The 17063-nt window shown below is 28.7% G+C and overlaps 2 protein-coding genes across 2 annotated transcripts; one reads left to right on the forward strand and one right to left on the reverse strand.

Moving 5' to 3' along the window:
• The first annotated feature begins 5052 nt into the window (after positions 1-5052).
• On the forward strand, positions 5053-6133 carry LOC114169892 (glycine-rich RNA-binding protein GRP1A-like). Its single transcript, XM_028055274.2, has 2 exons — positions 5053-5304; positions 5567-6133. The coding sequence occupies exons 1-2, from the start codon at positions 5191-5193 to the stop codon at positions 5981-5983; spliced, it is 531 nt and encodes a 176-aa protein (XP_027911075.1). The 5' UTR covers positions 5053-5190; the 3' UTR covers positions 5984-6133.
• A 3582-nt stretch (positions 6134-9715) lies between these two features.
• LOC114169170 (protein RADIALIS-like 4) lies at positions 9716-11372 on the reverse strand. The gene is made up of 2 exons (XM_028054212.2): positions 10884-11372; positions 9716-9956 (listed from the first exon to the last, which is right to left on the reverse strand). The coding sequence occupies exons 1-2, from the start codon at positions 11171-11173 to the stop codon at positions 9929-9931; spliced, it is 318 nt and encodes a 105-aa protein (XP_027910013.1). The 5' UTR covers positions 11174-11372; the 3' UTR covers positions 9716-9928.
• Between the last annotated feature and the right edge of the window lie 5691 nt (positions 11373-17063).

Consider the following 17063-nt stretch of genomic DNA (forward strand, 5'->3'; position numbering starts at 1 on the left):
AAGGGATTTTAGGTTGTTGGCAGTGGATTGTGCGAGTTAATCAGGTAAGGGAAGCTGATAATTGAATTTAATTAGAGGATACAATGAATGTATTTGTGTATAATTAGAATTGATTGTTTGAAGTATGATGGAATGTGAATTGTTTGATGTTTGGTATAAGTGAAATTATGATTGCATTGTGTGAATTGAGGTTGAATTGGAAAATGAACACTTGAATCATGGCTCTAATTGGTATCATCTCACTTTGCTTAAAAACCATTTTAAAAACTAGACAACACTGCCATGAAGATGCCAATTTGGGTTATGAAATTAAGTGAAACATCTCCCAATGAAAACCAGAATATGTGTGGTGTGAGGTTGAGCCTCAAAATTCAAGGCTGAGCCTTGAAAAATGCGAGAGGATCAGCGTCGAGCGCCAACCCAGCGGTGCCTGGCGCTGAAAAATGCGAGAAGAATGAGGTTGAGCGCCAGCCGAGTGGTGCCCCAGCACTGGGACCCCTGCAGGTCTAGAACAAAATTTTAATGCTAAGGCTGAGTGTTGAAATTTGAGGCTAAGCGCTGGCTGCCAGATTTCATGTGTTTGCTATTTTGATATGTTTCATTACATTAACTGATCTGAAATGAATTATTTTGACTGTCTTTGTATGCTTTGAGTGAGATTGGGTGAATATGGACCTGTTGTATGTGAATTATGGAGGAATTTCATGGAGAAATTCTAAGTGTGGATGAGGTAGGGTATGCAAAGACATAAGGACTCAGTTTTGGTTGGTATCTTGACTCCAATAACCATTAAGACTCATATAGAGTATAATGAGTTATGTCGTGAGGAGTAGCAGGAGGTCTTAGCCATTGGACTCGATCAAGTCTTTGGCGCGAAGGAGACTTACCTGGTGTGATGACTGGGTGATAACCCCTTGAGGCCAAACTTTGCAGAGTTTGGGAATCATACTTCGATGTTAATTGCATATATCCGAATAATTGAGTCTAGAGTTGAATGGCGTGGGAGTATTGAAATGTTCCTGTGTGAATTTGTGATAATTGATTGTTATTATGCTCTTACTCTAATGTAATCCAGAGATCTTGTAGATAAGTGTGTTTTGTAGTAAGTGGTTAGAATTTACCTTCCCTTTCTTCTAGAGGTTTTGTACATATAGTATTGTCATTACTTAGTTTTAGATGACTATATAAGATTATACTTAACTTCTATGCTATCTGCTCTGGGTTATCACTATATAATGTTTTATTTAGTAGTTTAAAAGCTATTAAATGATATGTCACGTTTCAAAAATCAAATAAACTTAATAAAATTTAATTAAAATAACTAAATTAATATATTTTTAAATATAAAAATTAAATTAGTATAAAATTTTAAATAATTTCATATTCCACATAAAGGTAAGAGAACAAATGATTTAGCCCAAAAATAAAATATCAACCAAGACATTAATATATTTTAACCAAAAGTGACCTTTTAATCTAAAAATCAAGAATTTGACTTTATTCTTAAAAATAACATACAATTATATATATATATATATATATATATATATATATATATAATAGATGGACATTTGTTTATCATAAATACTGATTGTTACATATCTTAATAAAAAGTTCAGGACCAATGTATACTGATATTTCAATATTTCAATTTATATCACATATTCGTATCTGATACGTATTGTGTCTGATATTTTAGGATACTTCCCTAAATTTTATACATATGTTTATAAAGCACTTCCCTAAATTTCCATTTTTGAGAGAAAAAAGAAGATAAAAAAAATCCTACTTGAAAGATACAATTCAAAATTGGCAATTCCTAAATAAATTCAATTATTAGAGACGAAAAAAAAAATAGAGTAACATAATTTAGAAATAAATTCCTCATCTGTTACATCTACCCTGTGATTTCAAATCAACATAACATAACATGTTTATCAATGAAGTATCTAATTTATAAAGTAATAGTACACTACAATACAATCTTTGAATAATGGCCAATTTTAGTGACAAAAAATAATTAGTCTCTATATAGTGACCAAATTGAAAACTAAAATAGTTCCAAAAAATTATAATCAGTCTCTAAATTGATAATTATAATAGTTTCAATGATAAATTGATTTTTAAATTGATCATTAACATTAGCTACAAAGATTTGACTAACAAAATAATTTGTCTCTAATTATAAAATTTGGATTCACACACTAACAATCATATATTTATTATTGTTTGTAAGAAATATTGTATATTTTCATTATTCATATATCACGTATCTATTACGTATTATATTTTATTATTTTAAAAATAAACATACCGATATATCAGATAGGTGTCGTATTTGATACACGTATTTATACATCATAGAAGTAAGAACAAGTTTATTGATACACTTCTTCCTTCTAAAGAAAATAAAGTATAATAACAATTTTGTTAAGACCAATTTCACTTAAAGAAGTTAATACAAAATCAAACGTAACCAATCAAATGCATAAAGGACGGAAATCTAAAATAAAATATTATTTTTCCAAATTTAAGATTACTAATGTAGATTTATATTAAAAGGATAAAAAATAAAAGATTAATAATTAGAAATAAAATGTGACGTTGAAAGTATAATAATTAGCATTTTACAGTTTTAAATTTGAAGAATAGGGATAAAAAGGTAATTTCAAACATGAGATATTTTGTTGATCGAGATGTATGATATTTTGTATTGTCTCACCAACCGCATTATGTGATGATGGGTCCCATGATCGTAGTCCTTTACAGCACACGTCATCTTCATGCTCCAACTTGATTCCCAACTTACGCCTCTCCATATATTCTTTGAGAGTTGATATTTAGATAGATGTAAGAAAAACATTCTCTTAAAACTCAATAAATTAATATTTTAATTCTTTTTTTCATTTTTTAAAAATACTAATATACATTATAGTATTCTTAAAGATTTGCCATATGGGTGTTTTTATTTGAAAGTGTCATTGTTAAGTTTATTTGTTCTTTTTAAATAAAATGACTTGAACATATATTTTTTAAATTAAGTCAAAGTAGTATTATATGTCTGTAATAAATTATGCATATATAAAGCATCAAAATAAATAAATACAACAAACAAAAATTTGAATTATGAAATGTAGACAAAAAAAATTCTCTTTATATATAACTATATAGATATATTTTTTGATTGAAAATTGTAAGTTAGACAAGAAAATTAATATTTAAATTTCATGTACTTTTTTTCTACCCTAATTACTTAATTAATAATATGATTTTTATATTTATATGTTTGATTTGTTCTGATTTTTATATTTTTCTACTCGATGGACTCCACATTTATAAAAAAAGAAACTCAGAAAAACTCAATTGAATCCTATATTTAAAAAAAAAAATACTCGATTGAGTTTATACTTTAAAAAAGAAATAATCGATGTACATCATATGAAAATGTCATATATTAAATTTAGGTATCAAGATTATAAAGCTTTCAAGAAAGAAGGTGACACAAATTTAAACAAATAACTAATTTAAATTTTTACATGTAACCATTTCCAATAAAATCAAGATCTATTTATTAAAAAAAATCACATTGAGAATTTTTACAAAAATAAAAACTTAATTCTATAAAACATAGATATAATAATTAAAATAAAATTAAATATAAATATAAAAATAAAATTAATAATTAAATATTTTTTATTTTTCTCTGAGTTTAATAATTAATTATAAAAGTCACTTTAAAATAAACGAGTTACACTCTTGATGTTTTATATGTACACTTAATTTTGATTTATTTTAAAAAGACGAGTTATATCCCACTTGTGACTGAAAACAATAAAATATATTTTATTTACAAAAGCAATAGTATCTTACATCAGTTAACTTTTCTCAAATAACTTTAAATAATATTAAAATAATTGTATGCATTCCCCTTAATATAGAGCGAAATGATTATTGCGAAATATACATGAAAAAAACTCTATTTTCCTAATTAAATGTTTTGTCTATTTTCTAATTTATTACATTAAACTTCATTTAGGAGTTAAATTTCTTAAACTTTTTATTTATTTATTAAATTTTAATTAAATTTAATTATAGAACAAAGGTATCAATGGCTTGACCGCGGATTCTAAAATTGTGCTTGCGAAATGGGTACAATTTACGGACAAAATTACCCATATCGGTCATTTTGATAAACTAACTAAAATAGGTAAATAAAAACTCGAAACACAAATTTAATTATCAAATTTTTATTGTTTTATTTTTTGAAACTCGAATGAAATATCATATATTGGAATACGATTTCAATGTCATAACCCAAAAAGGAAATATCATATACTAATCTGAATGGAATGAAATATCTATGGATCTTTGAAGGTAAGGAGTTAATACTCAGATTTTATATATATAAAAAAAGCTTACTGAATATATGGTATATTATAACGAGATCTTGAAAGTTAAGAAGTTTTAAAACTAAAAGACAATTAATTTTTAATTTAAAAATTTAAATATAAATTTAAAATTATGAAAATGTACATATGATGAGTTTCAAAGTTAAAACATTTGAGACCTATTTAAAATATCTTTCATAAAAAAAAATAAGATTTCTTCAAAACTTATAGTATCCTTAATTTGAAAATGTTTTTCTTATCACTTGGATTTTCAGTACGATGTTTTTTTTCATGAATCCGATTATTGAAAACAATTATGGTGTGGGAACTAGAGAAAAGATGGGTACTGGGGTTGTATAATTTGTTAAATGGGTTGGCAATTTCAATGAATTTATTTTCTAACCCCTCTTTTATGTAAAACAATACAAGAAGCATGATTTTGACTAAAAAATGAAAAAATGAAGAAAGACTTCATTCCAAGCACAATTATGGTTAAGAAAATTAAAATAGTTTAAAAAAAAAAATTGGGTGTATGAATAATTTCTAGGGATTGGGAAAAGGTGGGGTTGGAGTAGCAATGCCCAAGAAAGAAATGAATAAAAAATTGGGCCCAAAATTTGTGATGACCTAATTTGAACCATGATTGATTTAACTTTAACCCTGGTCTAGGTCCAACTCATAACCCGTAACCCTGGTTAACAGTCCAGCTGCTATAAAAGAATCCATTGGGGTTCACCCTTTCATCGTGCAAATCTTATCCCTTTACAACAATCCCAAATTTCTAGGGTTTATAGTATTTTCCATGGCAGCAGCTGATGTTGAGTTCAGATGTTTCATCGGTGGCCTTGCATGGGCCACTGACGGTGATTCTTTGGAGAAAGCCTTCTCTGTATACGGCGAAGTCCTAGAATCGAAGGTCTGTTTGTCGCAGGCACCGCATCTGATCTGACACGATTCGGATTCGGAATTTGTCGATCCCGTTCTGATCTGTGATCTCTGATATTTTTTGCGTTACTTGATCTATGATACTTGTGTTACTATATGATTCTTTTTTTACTCACGCCAATAGGTACGTTCATCTTCATCCTTTAATCAAAGGCGAAGATCGATCGGGTTCTATTCGGTTTTGTTTTCGTATTTTTTCTTAGATCTGATTTCCATGGATTTTTATTTTGCAGATTATCAACGATCGTGAGACTGGAAGGTCTAGGGGTTTTGGATTCGTGACCTTTTCCACCGAGAAGGCCATGAGAGATGCGATCGAAGGAATGAACGGTCAGAACCTTGACGGTCGGAACATTACCGTGAATGAAGCTCAGTCCCGTGGTTCTGGCGGAGGCGGCGGTGGCCGTGGAGGTGGTGGATATGGAGGTGGTGGTGGATACAACCGTGGAGGAGGTGGATACGGTGGTGGAGGGGGATATGGTGGCGGCGGTGGATATGGTGGCCGACGTGAAGGAGGAGGAGGAGGATACAGCCGTAATGGTGGTGGTTATGGCGGAAGTGGTGGTTATGGTGGTGGAAGAGACCGTGGTTATGGTGATGGTGGATCCCGCTCTCGTGGCGGTGACGGTGGAGACGGTAGCTGGAACTAGGTTTTGATGTTGTAGAATAGGGTTTATGATTAAGCCGATTGAAATTAGGTGTTCTATTTCGTGTGTTCGTAGTCTTGTTGTTTGTGGTTTTGACCTTTATATGTGGTTTTTTACAGTCTCTTATGAATGAAATTAAGGTGTTGACTTACAGTGTTTATTTTTATCAGCTTTATTGTTTTATGATACTTTAACGGAAATTTACCTTAACTAAGTTTTACCATCTTAAATAAGGTTATCTTAAGATTAACACCTTAGATAAGTTTATCTTAAGATTAACGATTAACGATAGGTGTTACACTTGTAGGTTTTACAAGCCTTTCTGCTTTCGAAAATCATTATTGGCATCACTCGTGACCGGCGGAGAAAATGTTTTATTTTCATCTTATAATAATCGATTTATTACTATTAGCAATCAACTAAGTAAGAAAATCGAGACAAATTTAAATTACAAAGGTTTAATAATTCATTAGTTGCATGATTCATTATTTCGAAGAACCACGCTTAAACACTTCAAAACCTATTTTCTACATTATGTATATTATAAATTATGTACGAGTAATATAATTATTATTGGTACGCGATATTATTATTACAAAAGGTAATTGTTTAATAGTAAGGGTTGAAAGAAATAAATGTAGCAGATTATTTGTAAGACAAAATTGAATTATATATTTCTCCTATTTTCATGTATATCTCAATCATTCAAATAAAATTATGTGACTCTAATTATCACTGTCAAGTCTTTAAAGGTAATAATTTCAAGTTGAAATTATTATAATTAATAAAATACAAATTATTTTATTGAACCGATTGTGAGTGACAATTATTATTTTCTTCCTTCTATGAAGATCTTGAATAATTAAATTTAATGTGAGTAGATCTAGTATGACTCGTATATGTCAAGTAAATTAAAAACCAAAATTTAGTCCCACATCAGTTGAGTTATTTCTTTTCAATTTTACTAAGCTATATAAAAAATAGAAATTCATGTGTTGAATCGAATGTTATTTTTCTCAAAAGGATTTCTTTAATTTTTAGGATGAGTATCACTCCCTTATATTTAGAAATGATTCTAATGATAGTTTAAAAATATTTATTTTCCATCTCCAGGTACATATTATATGTTTCTGTTTTCTTTATTATATTTGAAAATATTTTTATTATTTTTTTATGTTTTCTTTATGATATTTGGAAATGTTTTATTCCTTGTTTAATTTTTTAATATTTGTATTTACCATTTTCATAATATTCGGTAATGCTTAACATTTGTATGTTTCTCAATATTGTTCAATATATTTATTATAAATATAGAAACATATTGTAACATGGTTTGTTGCTGTATTTGAATTAGATGTCTTAAATAGATTATATAAAAAGTTAAATAACTCATTTGGTAGTGTCTTTTAACATAGATTGACACATGAAGTTTACTTTCTCAGCTATTAATACACACAATTTTATATAAATCTTTTAATAAAAAATAACAAATTATTGATGTATAGTCTACAGTAAACATTACAAATTATTAAAATTTTAAGAATCCGTTTTAATAGAACTAGTATGTGTCTTGGAGACACTTTATCAAATACCCACTTAACTCATAACAAAAACTATGCACAGTCATCTCACTCAATTCTCAACTCGCCTTGAATTGGTGCAGAAGAGTATTATATATATATATATATATATATATATATATATATATATATATATATATATATATATATATATATATATATATATATATATATATATATATATATATATATATACTCAAATAAAGAACAAGAAATTCTGGAGACATGTAGTACATTAAGAATACATGGTCTTTATTATATGTTTGGATAAAGTCTTAATCATCCATGTGTTATACTTTGCAGTAGTATTTATTAGAAGTTGAGATTAAACCTACTGAGGTTCATCTTCATTGGTATTTAATACAAAAAGACTTTCTTTTCTATCAAACAATTCCAATATCATCAATTTCTCTCTTGCTACCAACATGAATACAGAAATGGTCAGAAAATTACTTGAAATTTGACACATAAGGTTTCCTTTCAGAATCAAATGGCTTCTTTGCCAATGAGTTACAAAGGAATTCCCTCATCAACAATAGCTACGAGCTCGTACTTTTCAAAAACTTTCTGTGAAACATTTTTGAAAACAAGTCTTTTGCAAACAAGGTTTTTTTTTTTTGAAACAGTGATTAGTAACTGAGGTTGAAATTACTCGTGATTAAGGACACTTGAGTTGAGAGAAAGTGTTTTGTGTCATTGCAATATAAATGAATTATGATTGTGATGCCTCTGCAACATAACTTTTATTGGCAAGGAAAAAGCTAATCCAACTTCTTCACTTCACTTTATAAATGCATCTTACCAAACAAGTGTTGAATTTTGCTAATTTGATCATGTCACACATGAATCACCAAATGATTCAGATTTTTCACAACTCAACATGACAAACTTTGAAAACTTCATTGATGGCTAGGAGAATGAACTTGAATATTGACATGTGTATTAAGATGAAACATGTTGAACAAGATGGAAACACTTTTTCTTTTTTTTTTTCTTTTCCCTGTGAAAGAATTCTTAGACAAACAGAGATTTGAAAGTCTTATGTTTCTCGTGTCATCATTCTAAATGAGGCATTTGGTCAATTTGATGGAAGTTACTAGATTATTATGTCAAAAGAGTGAGTTTTGATTGAAAACTCTAGAGTTAATGAAACAATATTAAGATTAACCTAAAAAATAGAATAAAGTAAATTATTTAACCACAAAAACTTATAAGAATTTTAAAAAATAAATATTTTTTTTAAAAATTTCATACGAAGTATTTTTGTTTGCAAAATTAAAATCATGTTTGAAGTTTTGTTCTTCATCCAAAATCATTCATCAAAATGTAGCATTTAGGTCTAAAATACAATTTCTATATTTTTTTCTCGGTTGAATTTCAATCTTCCAGTACTCAACTTATTTTTGTGTGAATGTAAATACTTAATTTTTACAGGTTAAATACTTTATGTTTATAGTTAAATTAAATGCATAACTTTTTTAATCCAGAAGCAAATTTCTATCAAAAAAGCCCAAATCCCAATTTGTAACGAAATTTGAAATCTTGTAAGGGAAATTGCAAGTTGCAATTATTGTTTTAAAAATTGAACTGAAATTGATTTGGTAATATCTTTAACTCTTATAAAAGTGAAATATCTCGTTACTAACAAGAATGGACAGAAAGTTACTCAAACTAATTAAAATTAAGGAAAAATCAAGACAATATTGTTTGTGCCAATATTTTTTTTTATTTAATGTCAATTATAAAAAACCTTAAACTAAACAGAAAACCTATTTAGAGATTTTAACATGTATAAATGTTTTGCCAATTATTATTATTATTATATTTATCTTGAAAAACAAAACAAAAAAAGCTCAAATCCAAGTTGAAGTAATCTAAATCTTGGACTACACAAATGTTTCACATGATGATGAGGTAATGCTGCACTCAGTTTGATTTATACGAGGGAATATTAAGGGGCTTGGTACAGTTGTACTAAGCTGCAAAATCAAGTTACTTTTCACTTTTCTCTTTTTACCTTCTTTCTGATAAACTTTACAAACTCTATAGCACCTTGTTCAATTCTTTTATTCTTCTGTCATTAATTATATAATTTCAATGCGATTATAATAATAATGAAAAAACAACAACATTTGTTAATCCTTTTTAAAGGGTGTACGAGAATATCCTGATTAAGAATCTGGTATTGTTTTCTGAAACAGGACAATTCATTGAAAACTGAAACAATCTAAATTACAACTGCAGAAAAGAAAACACAGATAAACAAACTAGAGAGACATGGAAATAAAGATATTTCTGGAAATTCAAGGAACACCACATAAATGCTGCTAATAGCCGAGGATGACACGAACAACATCGTTTCCCATCATCAATTCAGCTTGAGATACTTCATAAGCCTGAGACAACCAAATAGTTAAAATAAAATTAAACATGTGTGCATCCTAGAAAATATCGAAATGACACGGAAAACACGACAAAATTTACTGCAGAATGCAAGAGAAGACTTATGGCATTACTCCCTCAATTTGCTGTCACAAAATGACCACATTATTTATTTGAGAAGGACTCGTCACTGTTTTTGTACTGTTCAAGTGTTCAACTATTTGGAAGCTATAGCAATGTGGCATAATATTCTCCAATCAAGGAAAAGTAAGCTTATTGCCACGGAATCTTTAGCCATCACTTTTCGCAAACACTTAAATTTTCACAGTCAAAATTTTTGTTCACAGTAATTTCGGTCCACAAGAATTCTGTGACCTTGTTATCTGGCTTCCATCACTGCAATGCTTCTACCACAGATTCAAAAAATATATTTTGACATAAAAATGTTACTGTGAAAGCAGTTACACCTAATTGCATCAAGCATCAGTTAGGTAGTAGCTAAATAATTGAGTGTAGAAATTTCAACCTGAAAACTCAAGGTCTATAACAAGTAATTTTTCTGTTCAATGACACAAGAAAACGAAAAAAAAAGAAATGTCAATGGTTTTAGTCTGCGATTTCTACCTTCGTTTTCTTGCATTAGAGTGACCCAGTTGCAGAACAATGCTGCATAAATCGTCACCTTCTGCTACTTTTTTTATTCTGGCCACTGATTGTTAACTATCAAACAGTTTTGCATTTTGCAACTGTTTGTGTGATGATTAGACTAGTCAACCCAAGAGGGACGAACAATGGAACGATGATAGATTAGATGATAATGCATGCATGAGAAGGATCAAAACAAGAAAGGTAATGTGAAAAATGTTGTTACTTAAATGACATGCAAATGATTCAGCACACGAAAAAGAGTGGAAAACAGAGATTTGGTTAAGATGCATTACTTGTCTCCATCATCAACATTGTTGGTGGTGGTGGTGCTGCTGCTTCCGGTGGACCTGTATTTGGGAAGAGGAACACGACCAGATTCAATGTGTCTGACATCCTCAACGAGGATCTCATAGTGTTTCTTAACTTCATCAGGTGTTTTGTCACCAACTGCTGCAGCCACATTCTGCCAGCGATCAGGGGTATCCTTGTCATATTTGGCAAGTGCTTTCTCAAACAGCTTGTTCTGTTTTTGGGTCCAAGAGGACTCAGAAGGCTTTTGCTTGGTGAGAGAGCTTGAAGCCATGAGTGATGAAAGAAGAAAGAGACTAAGAGAAAAAAGAAGAAGAAATTTCTTTGGTTGAAGGGAAAGTTTGTGTGAGTGTGAGAATATGCAGGTGGTGGTGATGTGCTTATATATTGGTGAAGCTAGTGGGTTATAGGTGATTAGGGAATCTGAGTATGCAAAAGTTATAAAGTCTCGTGACCCGTTCGCATTGGAACCACGAAATGATGCAGTACAAGAAGATTTTATTGGCCATAGCTCACATTCAGTGAAGGGAATCGGTTTAAAAAGAATATGGTTCCAAAAACAAGACTTGATTTAGCTTGATGGTACCGTTTTGTGAAGCTTATTAATGCATAGGAATTTTCCCAACACACCTTTTGTACTTTCTGTTAACTATGCAACCATTAATCAACTTCTTAGCATCAAAATCAAAATCACTCCAGTAAGGTAAGAGTTTAATGCTTAACACTGATTAATTAATCTATATGATGAAACATGTTAATAACAAACTCTTTTAAAATTTGTGAAGATTCTGATTAGTTTCATAAATTTGAGATTGTATAGTTGGTTATTGAAGTGAGTTAAATATTATAATGGACGAATAGAAAGAATTGAACGATCAAAATCCATAAATTCATTGTTGAATTTATTTAATGTGTGTATCGGAAAGATTTTGAGTTTGAATAAAAAATAATACATTTGAAAGTATATACTAATTTGTCAATTTAGTAGTTGAAATGTGAGGTTTAGTCTTAGTTTCACTTTAAGGTGCATTTGATAGAAAATTACTACCACAAAACATTGCTATGTTTATAAAAGTTTCAAGTTTCCAAATTAGGTTAGGTGGGTTGAACATTTGAAAATTTGTTAGAATTTGAGAGTTATTTGATGAGATTTTTGTTATCATTTATTGTTTTTTAATTGAAATAAATTATTTACGAGTATAACAAAATGTGTAATTTTTTGTTTTTTTTTTTATCAGCATACCATCTATTGAGTAAATATAAGTACTTGCAGTAAGTCTACAATATTCTCTTTGGGATTATCTATATTAAGTTTGTTGTGGCGATAAAACATTCTTTTGATAATATACAACACTTGAAACATTGTTGAGTGGTTAAACTCGAAGGAAAATTTTGACTTTCCTATTTTGTATTTAGTGTATTTTTGATAGCTGCAAATGACCACCTTTATCTCAATCATAAATTTAAACCACAAACATAAGTAAAAAGGATTTTGATTGAACTCATTTATGATTTGATAAGAAGATCATTACAAAACTTACTGCATATTTTTTAATTCAAGAAAAACTACTTCTTACCACTTTCTAATCAAACTGAAGTTTTGAATTTAAAACAATTTCACCTGTACAAAACAGTGGTTGTTTTTTTTACAAAACAAAAATCAATTCTCACTATTCCTCCAAGAAAATCAAACAAAATGATAAAACGTTGCTTTCAATGTGAAAGTTAAAAAGATAATTTTTTACTTTGAGGCGAGGCACACTGAGATCAAACACACCCTCAAAATAATATTGGAGATGGGATCATTTATGTTGTGTAACATGAGATTTGATCTCACTTATATATACTATTATGACTTTGCATTATATTTATTCAATGTAAATGAAATTATTTATGTCATGTAAAGTAAGATTTGTATTCACTTATATATTGTAAATCTGTATCATTTCTAATCAATATAAAATCTTCAACATATGAATTTACATTATTTCTAGTCGATATGAAATCTCTAACACGTGAATCTCTCGTCGATGTGAAATCTTTAACATGGTAACACAGTAATGCTGGTTTCTCACCCTCCCAAATGAATGACATGATGTAAGACAAGGTGGCAGCAAATAGTTTAATTTAAAGTTGGCAATTCATAGTAGTATAGTGTGCATGAAGAAAGTTTATTGGATGGGGTTTTTGGTATTCCATCGAAATTAGACTCAAATATTTGGAGTTAGAGATAAGTGTTCACAGGTATCTAAAAAAGCAGTGGTCATCACTTATCACTAACGTAATCTGAAAGACTGAGAAAAATTTGGCAAGAGGGGGGAAAGAGTTAAATTTTCAGCGTCTCACAAAAAATATTTTATTGTATTCAGTTCGTGAGATATTTAGAGATGGATTTTCCCAACCTTTGCTCAGAGCAACATTCCAAAAGGTTGTAAGGCTACCTGAAACCCGTACTACGATATCACCATACCACGTTTTTTTCTTCATGTTTTCGTAGCATTTTAAATATATCTCTTTTTTTTGTCTGGTTGGGCATTTGAAGGATTGTGTGTCGTCTCATTGGTGCAACAGTGAAGTACCATTTTCATTTCTCCATAACCAGGATAAGCTCGTAAATCTCTACCCTCTTCCACTTTCTTTTTCTTTATAAACCTAACCTTCGCGTTGATCAATGTATTAAGGTTTATTCATTCAATATATTTAATAATTTCACATCGTTTAAGAGTCAAGATCAAGAATAATTTAAATACACTTTCTTTCTTCGTCTCTTTTAAAGATACAACCGTGATAAAAGTTTTAACCTCAAAAATAAACAATGAGATTGGAAAGAGTTATATGAATTTGGATTTTATGCTGAACATGAGGTTGAAAAGAATAATATGAATTTGGATTTTCTATTGGATTTTTCTATATTGTTCCTCTACTTTATCTTCACAATATACTGACGACCAATGATACAAAACAATACCCAGAGAATCTTATTTATGTTTAACTTTCTATGTTGCTTCATTGCATAAGTTCATGTACACATCATGCAGTCACTGAATATAGTTGTGATTTTCTTTTCCTGATAAGAAAATAATTTTATATTTAATTTTGCTTGTATGAAAAATATTAATTGAACTGTGCATGTTAGCCTCATCTTCTTTAAATCAAGAAAAAGAAATTGATTCATTGAAATATTAACTTGGAAAGTTAATTATGTATGCATGGCAATAGATATATGCATTCAAATTCAATGAACTAAGTCGTTTATAGTAGCTTTCATAACACATAGAGCTGACTCATCAGCTCTGTGTTTTTTTTTTTGCCTTCAAATATTTTTGGTTTTGCCAAACAAAAAGAAAGTTGCAGGTTTTATTCAAAAAAGGTAATTCACTAACCTTTTCTTTTCTGGTGTTCTCTAAATCCTCTAGTCATAACCAACCCAGGAAGCACTTTTTGTGAACCTTTGAAAAGTTATATTCATGAATCATTAGTTATTCCCTTTAATGGAACTATATATACTAATGAAGTGGAGTGAGTGGTCCTGTTTCTGAAGGTCTGATTTTTGTAGAATGTAGGTTAAGTTAAGTGAATGATGAGAGTCTACATTGCTCAACAAAACCTAAGGTCCAAGATCATTGGGGTATTTAATGTCACAAAAAGGAACTTGGTAATTCACCACTCACACTGGTCCCTGAAATCTCATGGCAAAGTTTGAGAGAATCTTAAAGGGATAGAGCGATTGAGAAAAGAGAGATAGTGTTCTTTATACCTTGAAGGCGTAATGGAGATAAGTAGATAAAGGTTTCAATTTTGGGAACCAACCAATTAGAATCATATTGGTTCAATAAGAAAAATAACATAAAAATTTAACAGAAAATTTAAATTCAAATTTAGAAAAATATAGAAAAGTGTAAAGGTTTAAAATGACGAGGATTGCACCTGTTAGCGACCTTATATTGGAGGGAATCGAATGTTTCAACATTAATACTATGTTAAGAAATGAACTTTAGACCTAACTCAACTCTATAAAATCGACTTATAAAATGAGAATTGTACCTATTTATATATTATGAATTGATCTTGTATCTGGAACTTCCAAAGTATTGAGACATAAAAGTTCAAGTCATGCCACTTTATTTGGGAGCAAACAATAGGTGTTGACACTTCAATGCAAGGGTGCAGGGATTGATTCTACACTACAAACCTAACAACATTTTTTTCCCTTTTTTAATTGTTGGAGTGAACATATGCTAGTTACAAAACTTAATATAAATCATAATCAATTTTAATTCGATGTCTTTAACATGAATTTTCTTTAAAATATTGAATGAAACCATGGTTGTAGAAAAAAAAAAAAACTGAATTTTAGTGACACTATACTCAATGAATATTCAACTTTAATAGAACAGTTTCATAGGATTCAATGTTTTCTCTACTGTGTATAAATACATGAAAAGGATCTTTGTTTTAGTGGACCACACATGGTTTTCAAACCCATAAAAAGTGGACTTCGACCCAAAATATTTATGTCCATTTACAACTTCACCACACAAACACAAAATGAGAATTGATATTTGTATCTCTAGGTTTTACTATGTACCCCCTTTCTTTATCTCTTTATCAAAATTACACACTTTCCGGAAATTAATTTAGAAAGTCAATCTTAATATAAATTTGATCCCATTAATGAATCTAAACTTCAAATTCAAAATTTGTTTTTTATATTTGGATTTGATATACCTGACATGAATCATCTGAGCTTGTTATTTACACGCTTAATAATGACAAACATTATGTGTAAGCTACATTTGATCTTTTATTGGCGTTTCCCAACCCGCCAATAAAATTTACTGTGATATTAAAGCAACTTGACATGTCGTCGAAAATTTCAATTTTTAATCATAAAAAATCATAAAATAATATATCTTTAAAAACATAAGAAAGGAATAATATAAAAATTTATTAAAAAAAAAATTCAAATTAGGGTAAACTTGCTTCATGGTGATCACAATCTACTTCTGTTTTATCTAACAGGTTTAATGTTCATAATTTATTAAAAGGAGGACAATGACGTAATTACATTATTAACTCATGCATGCAACATAGTTTTTCACATCGGTATTAATTATTATTTGTCAAGTACAAAAAAATAAGGTAGGAAACATTTATATAATGTGTGTATATATGTTAGATACATTTTATGGAATAAAAGATTACTATTTAATTTAAAAGAAACACTTACATTAAATTTTTATTATACATTCACAAATTTAAATTTATATAATTTTTTTTTCAAAAAAAAAAATAAAAGATACTAGTTTACTCACAGTTGGCAACAACTATATTATGGTTTTTGAATCAGTGGGCATTGTTCATTTTATATATTCTCTGTGTAATGGGTCCAAAGAAAAAAAGATGGAGAATAGAATAGAATGTAATGGTTCCAACCAAGCGCGTATGAAGATGCCATTATATTCTTTTCATGTATCTATGTCATTATATAAGCAATAAGTAATATTTTTTTTTTTACTAATTTTATTTTAATTTAATATCTTTTAAATCAGAATAAATATTTATTATAAAAATATTATATATAAAATAAAAATAATTTTTATTATAAAAAATATTTATATTTATAATTAAAATTTTATTACTTATTATTATTAAAAAAACAAACATAAGTGTTCCTAGTATATATATTTTCACTAATAAAAAATAATTTGTTTATGAGTTAATTTGTAAAAGTTATTTAATCTAACCTTTTGAAAAATTTATATTGCTGATGCAAGAAAGTATTAATATTTACATAACAAGTTAGTCTTTCACATTACATATTACATATATAAGGATTACAAATTTATTTTTTATTTTGACATTTATCACTAAAGTTATAGATTAATCTAGGAGATGCAAAGATTCATTTAAAACATTAACATATCGATTTTTTTTTTATCATATATTTGAGATATGTTAATAATACCATTAATATATATAAATTCTTCATTATATATTTCAGATAATTATGTTAGCTAGGCCTATACTATACCATATTATTTTAACCAGACTATCTTCATTTAATCAAACATTATTTTTATATTTAACCAATTTTCGTCAATGAGTCTTAACTTTAATAATTTTATTACTTGAAATTTTGTTAATATTTTATAAATTTATTA

Source organism: Vigna unguiculata, chromosome 11, assembly GCF_037176805.1.
Source record: "Vigna unguiculata cultivar grain cowpea cultivar isolate G323 ecotype 2 chromosome 11, ASM3717680v1, whole genome shotgun sequence".
Lineage (NCBI taxonomy): Eukaryota > Viridiplantae > Streptophyta > Magnoliopsida > Fabales > Fabaceae > Vigna > Vigna unguiculata.

Excerpts from the sequence above, each read along its gene's own strand:
- LOC114169892 (XM_028055274.2), top strand. The coding sequence starts at position 5,191 with ATGGCAGCAGCTGATGTTGAGTTCAGATGTTTCATCGGTGGCCTTGCA. Across the intron at positions 5,305-5,566 it reads GCGAAGTCCTAGAATCGAAG|ATTATCAACGATCGTGAGAC; the intron begins GTCTGTTTGTCG and ends TTTATTTTGCAG.
- LOC114169170 (XM_028054212.2), bottom strand. The coding sequence starts at position 11,173 with ATGGCTTCAAGCTCTCTCACCAAGCAAAAGCCTTCTGAGTCCTCTTGG. Across the intron at positions 9,957-10,883 it reads AATGTTGATGATGGAGACAA|GCTTATGAAGTATCTCAAGC; the intron begins GTAATGCATCTT and ends TGGTTGTCTCAG.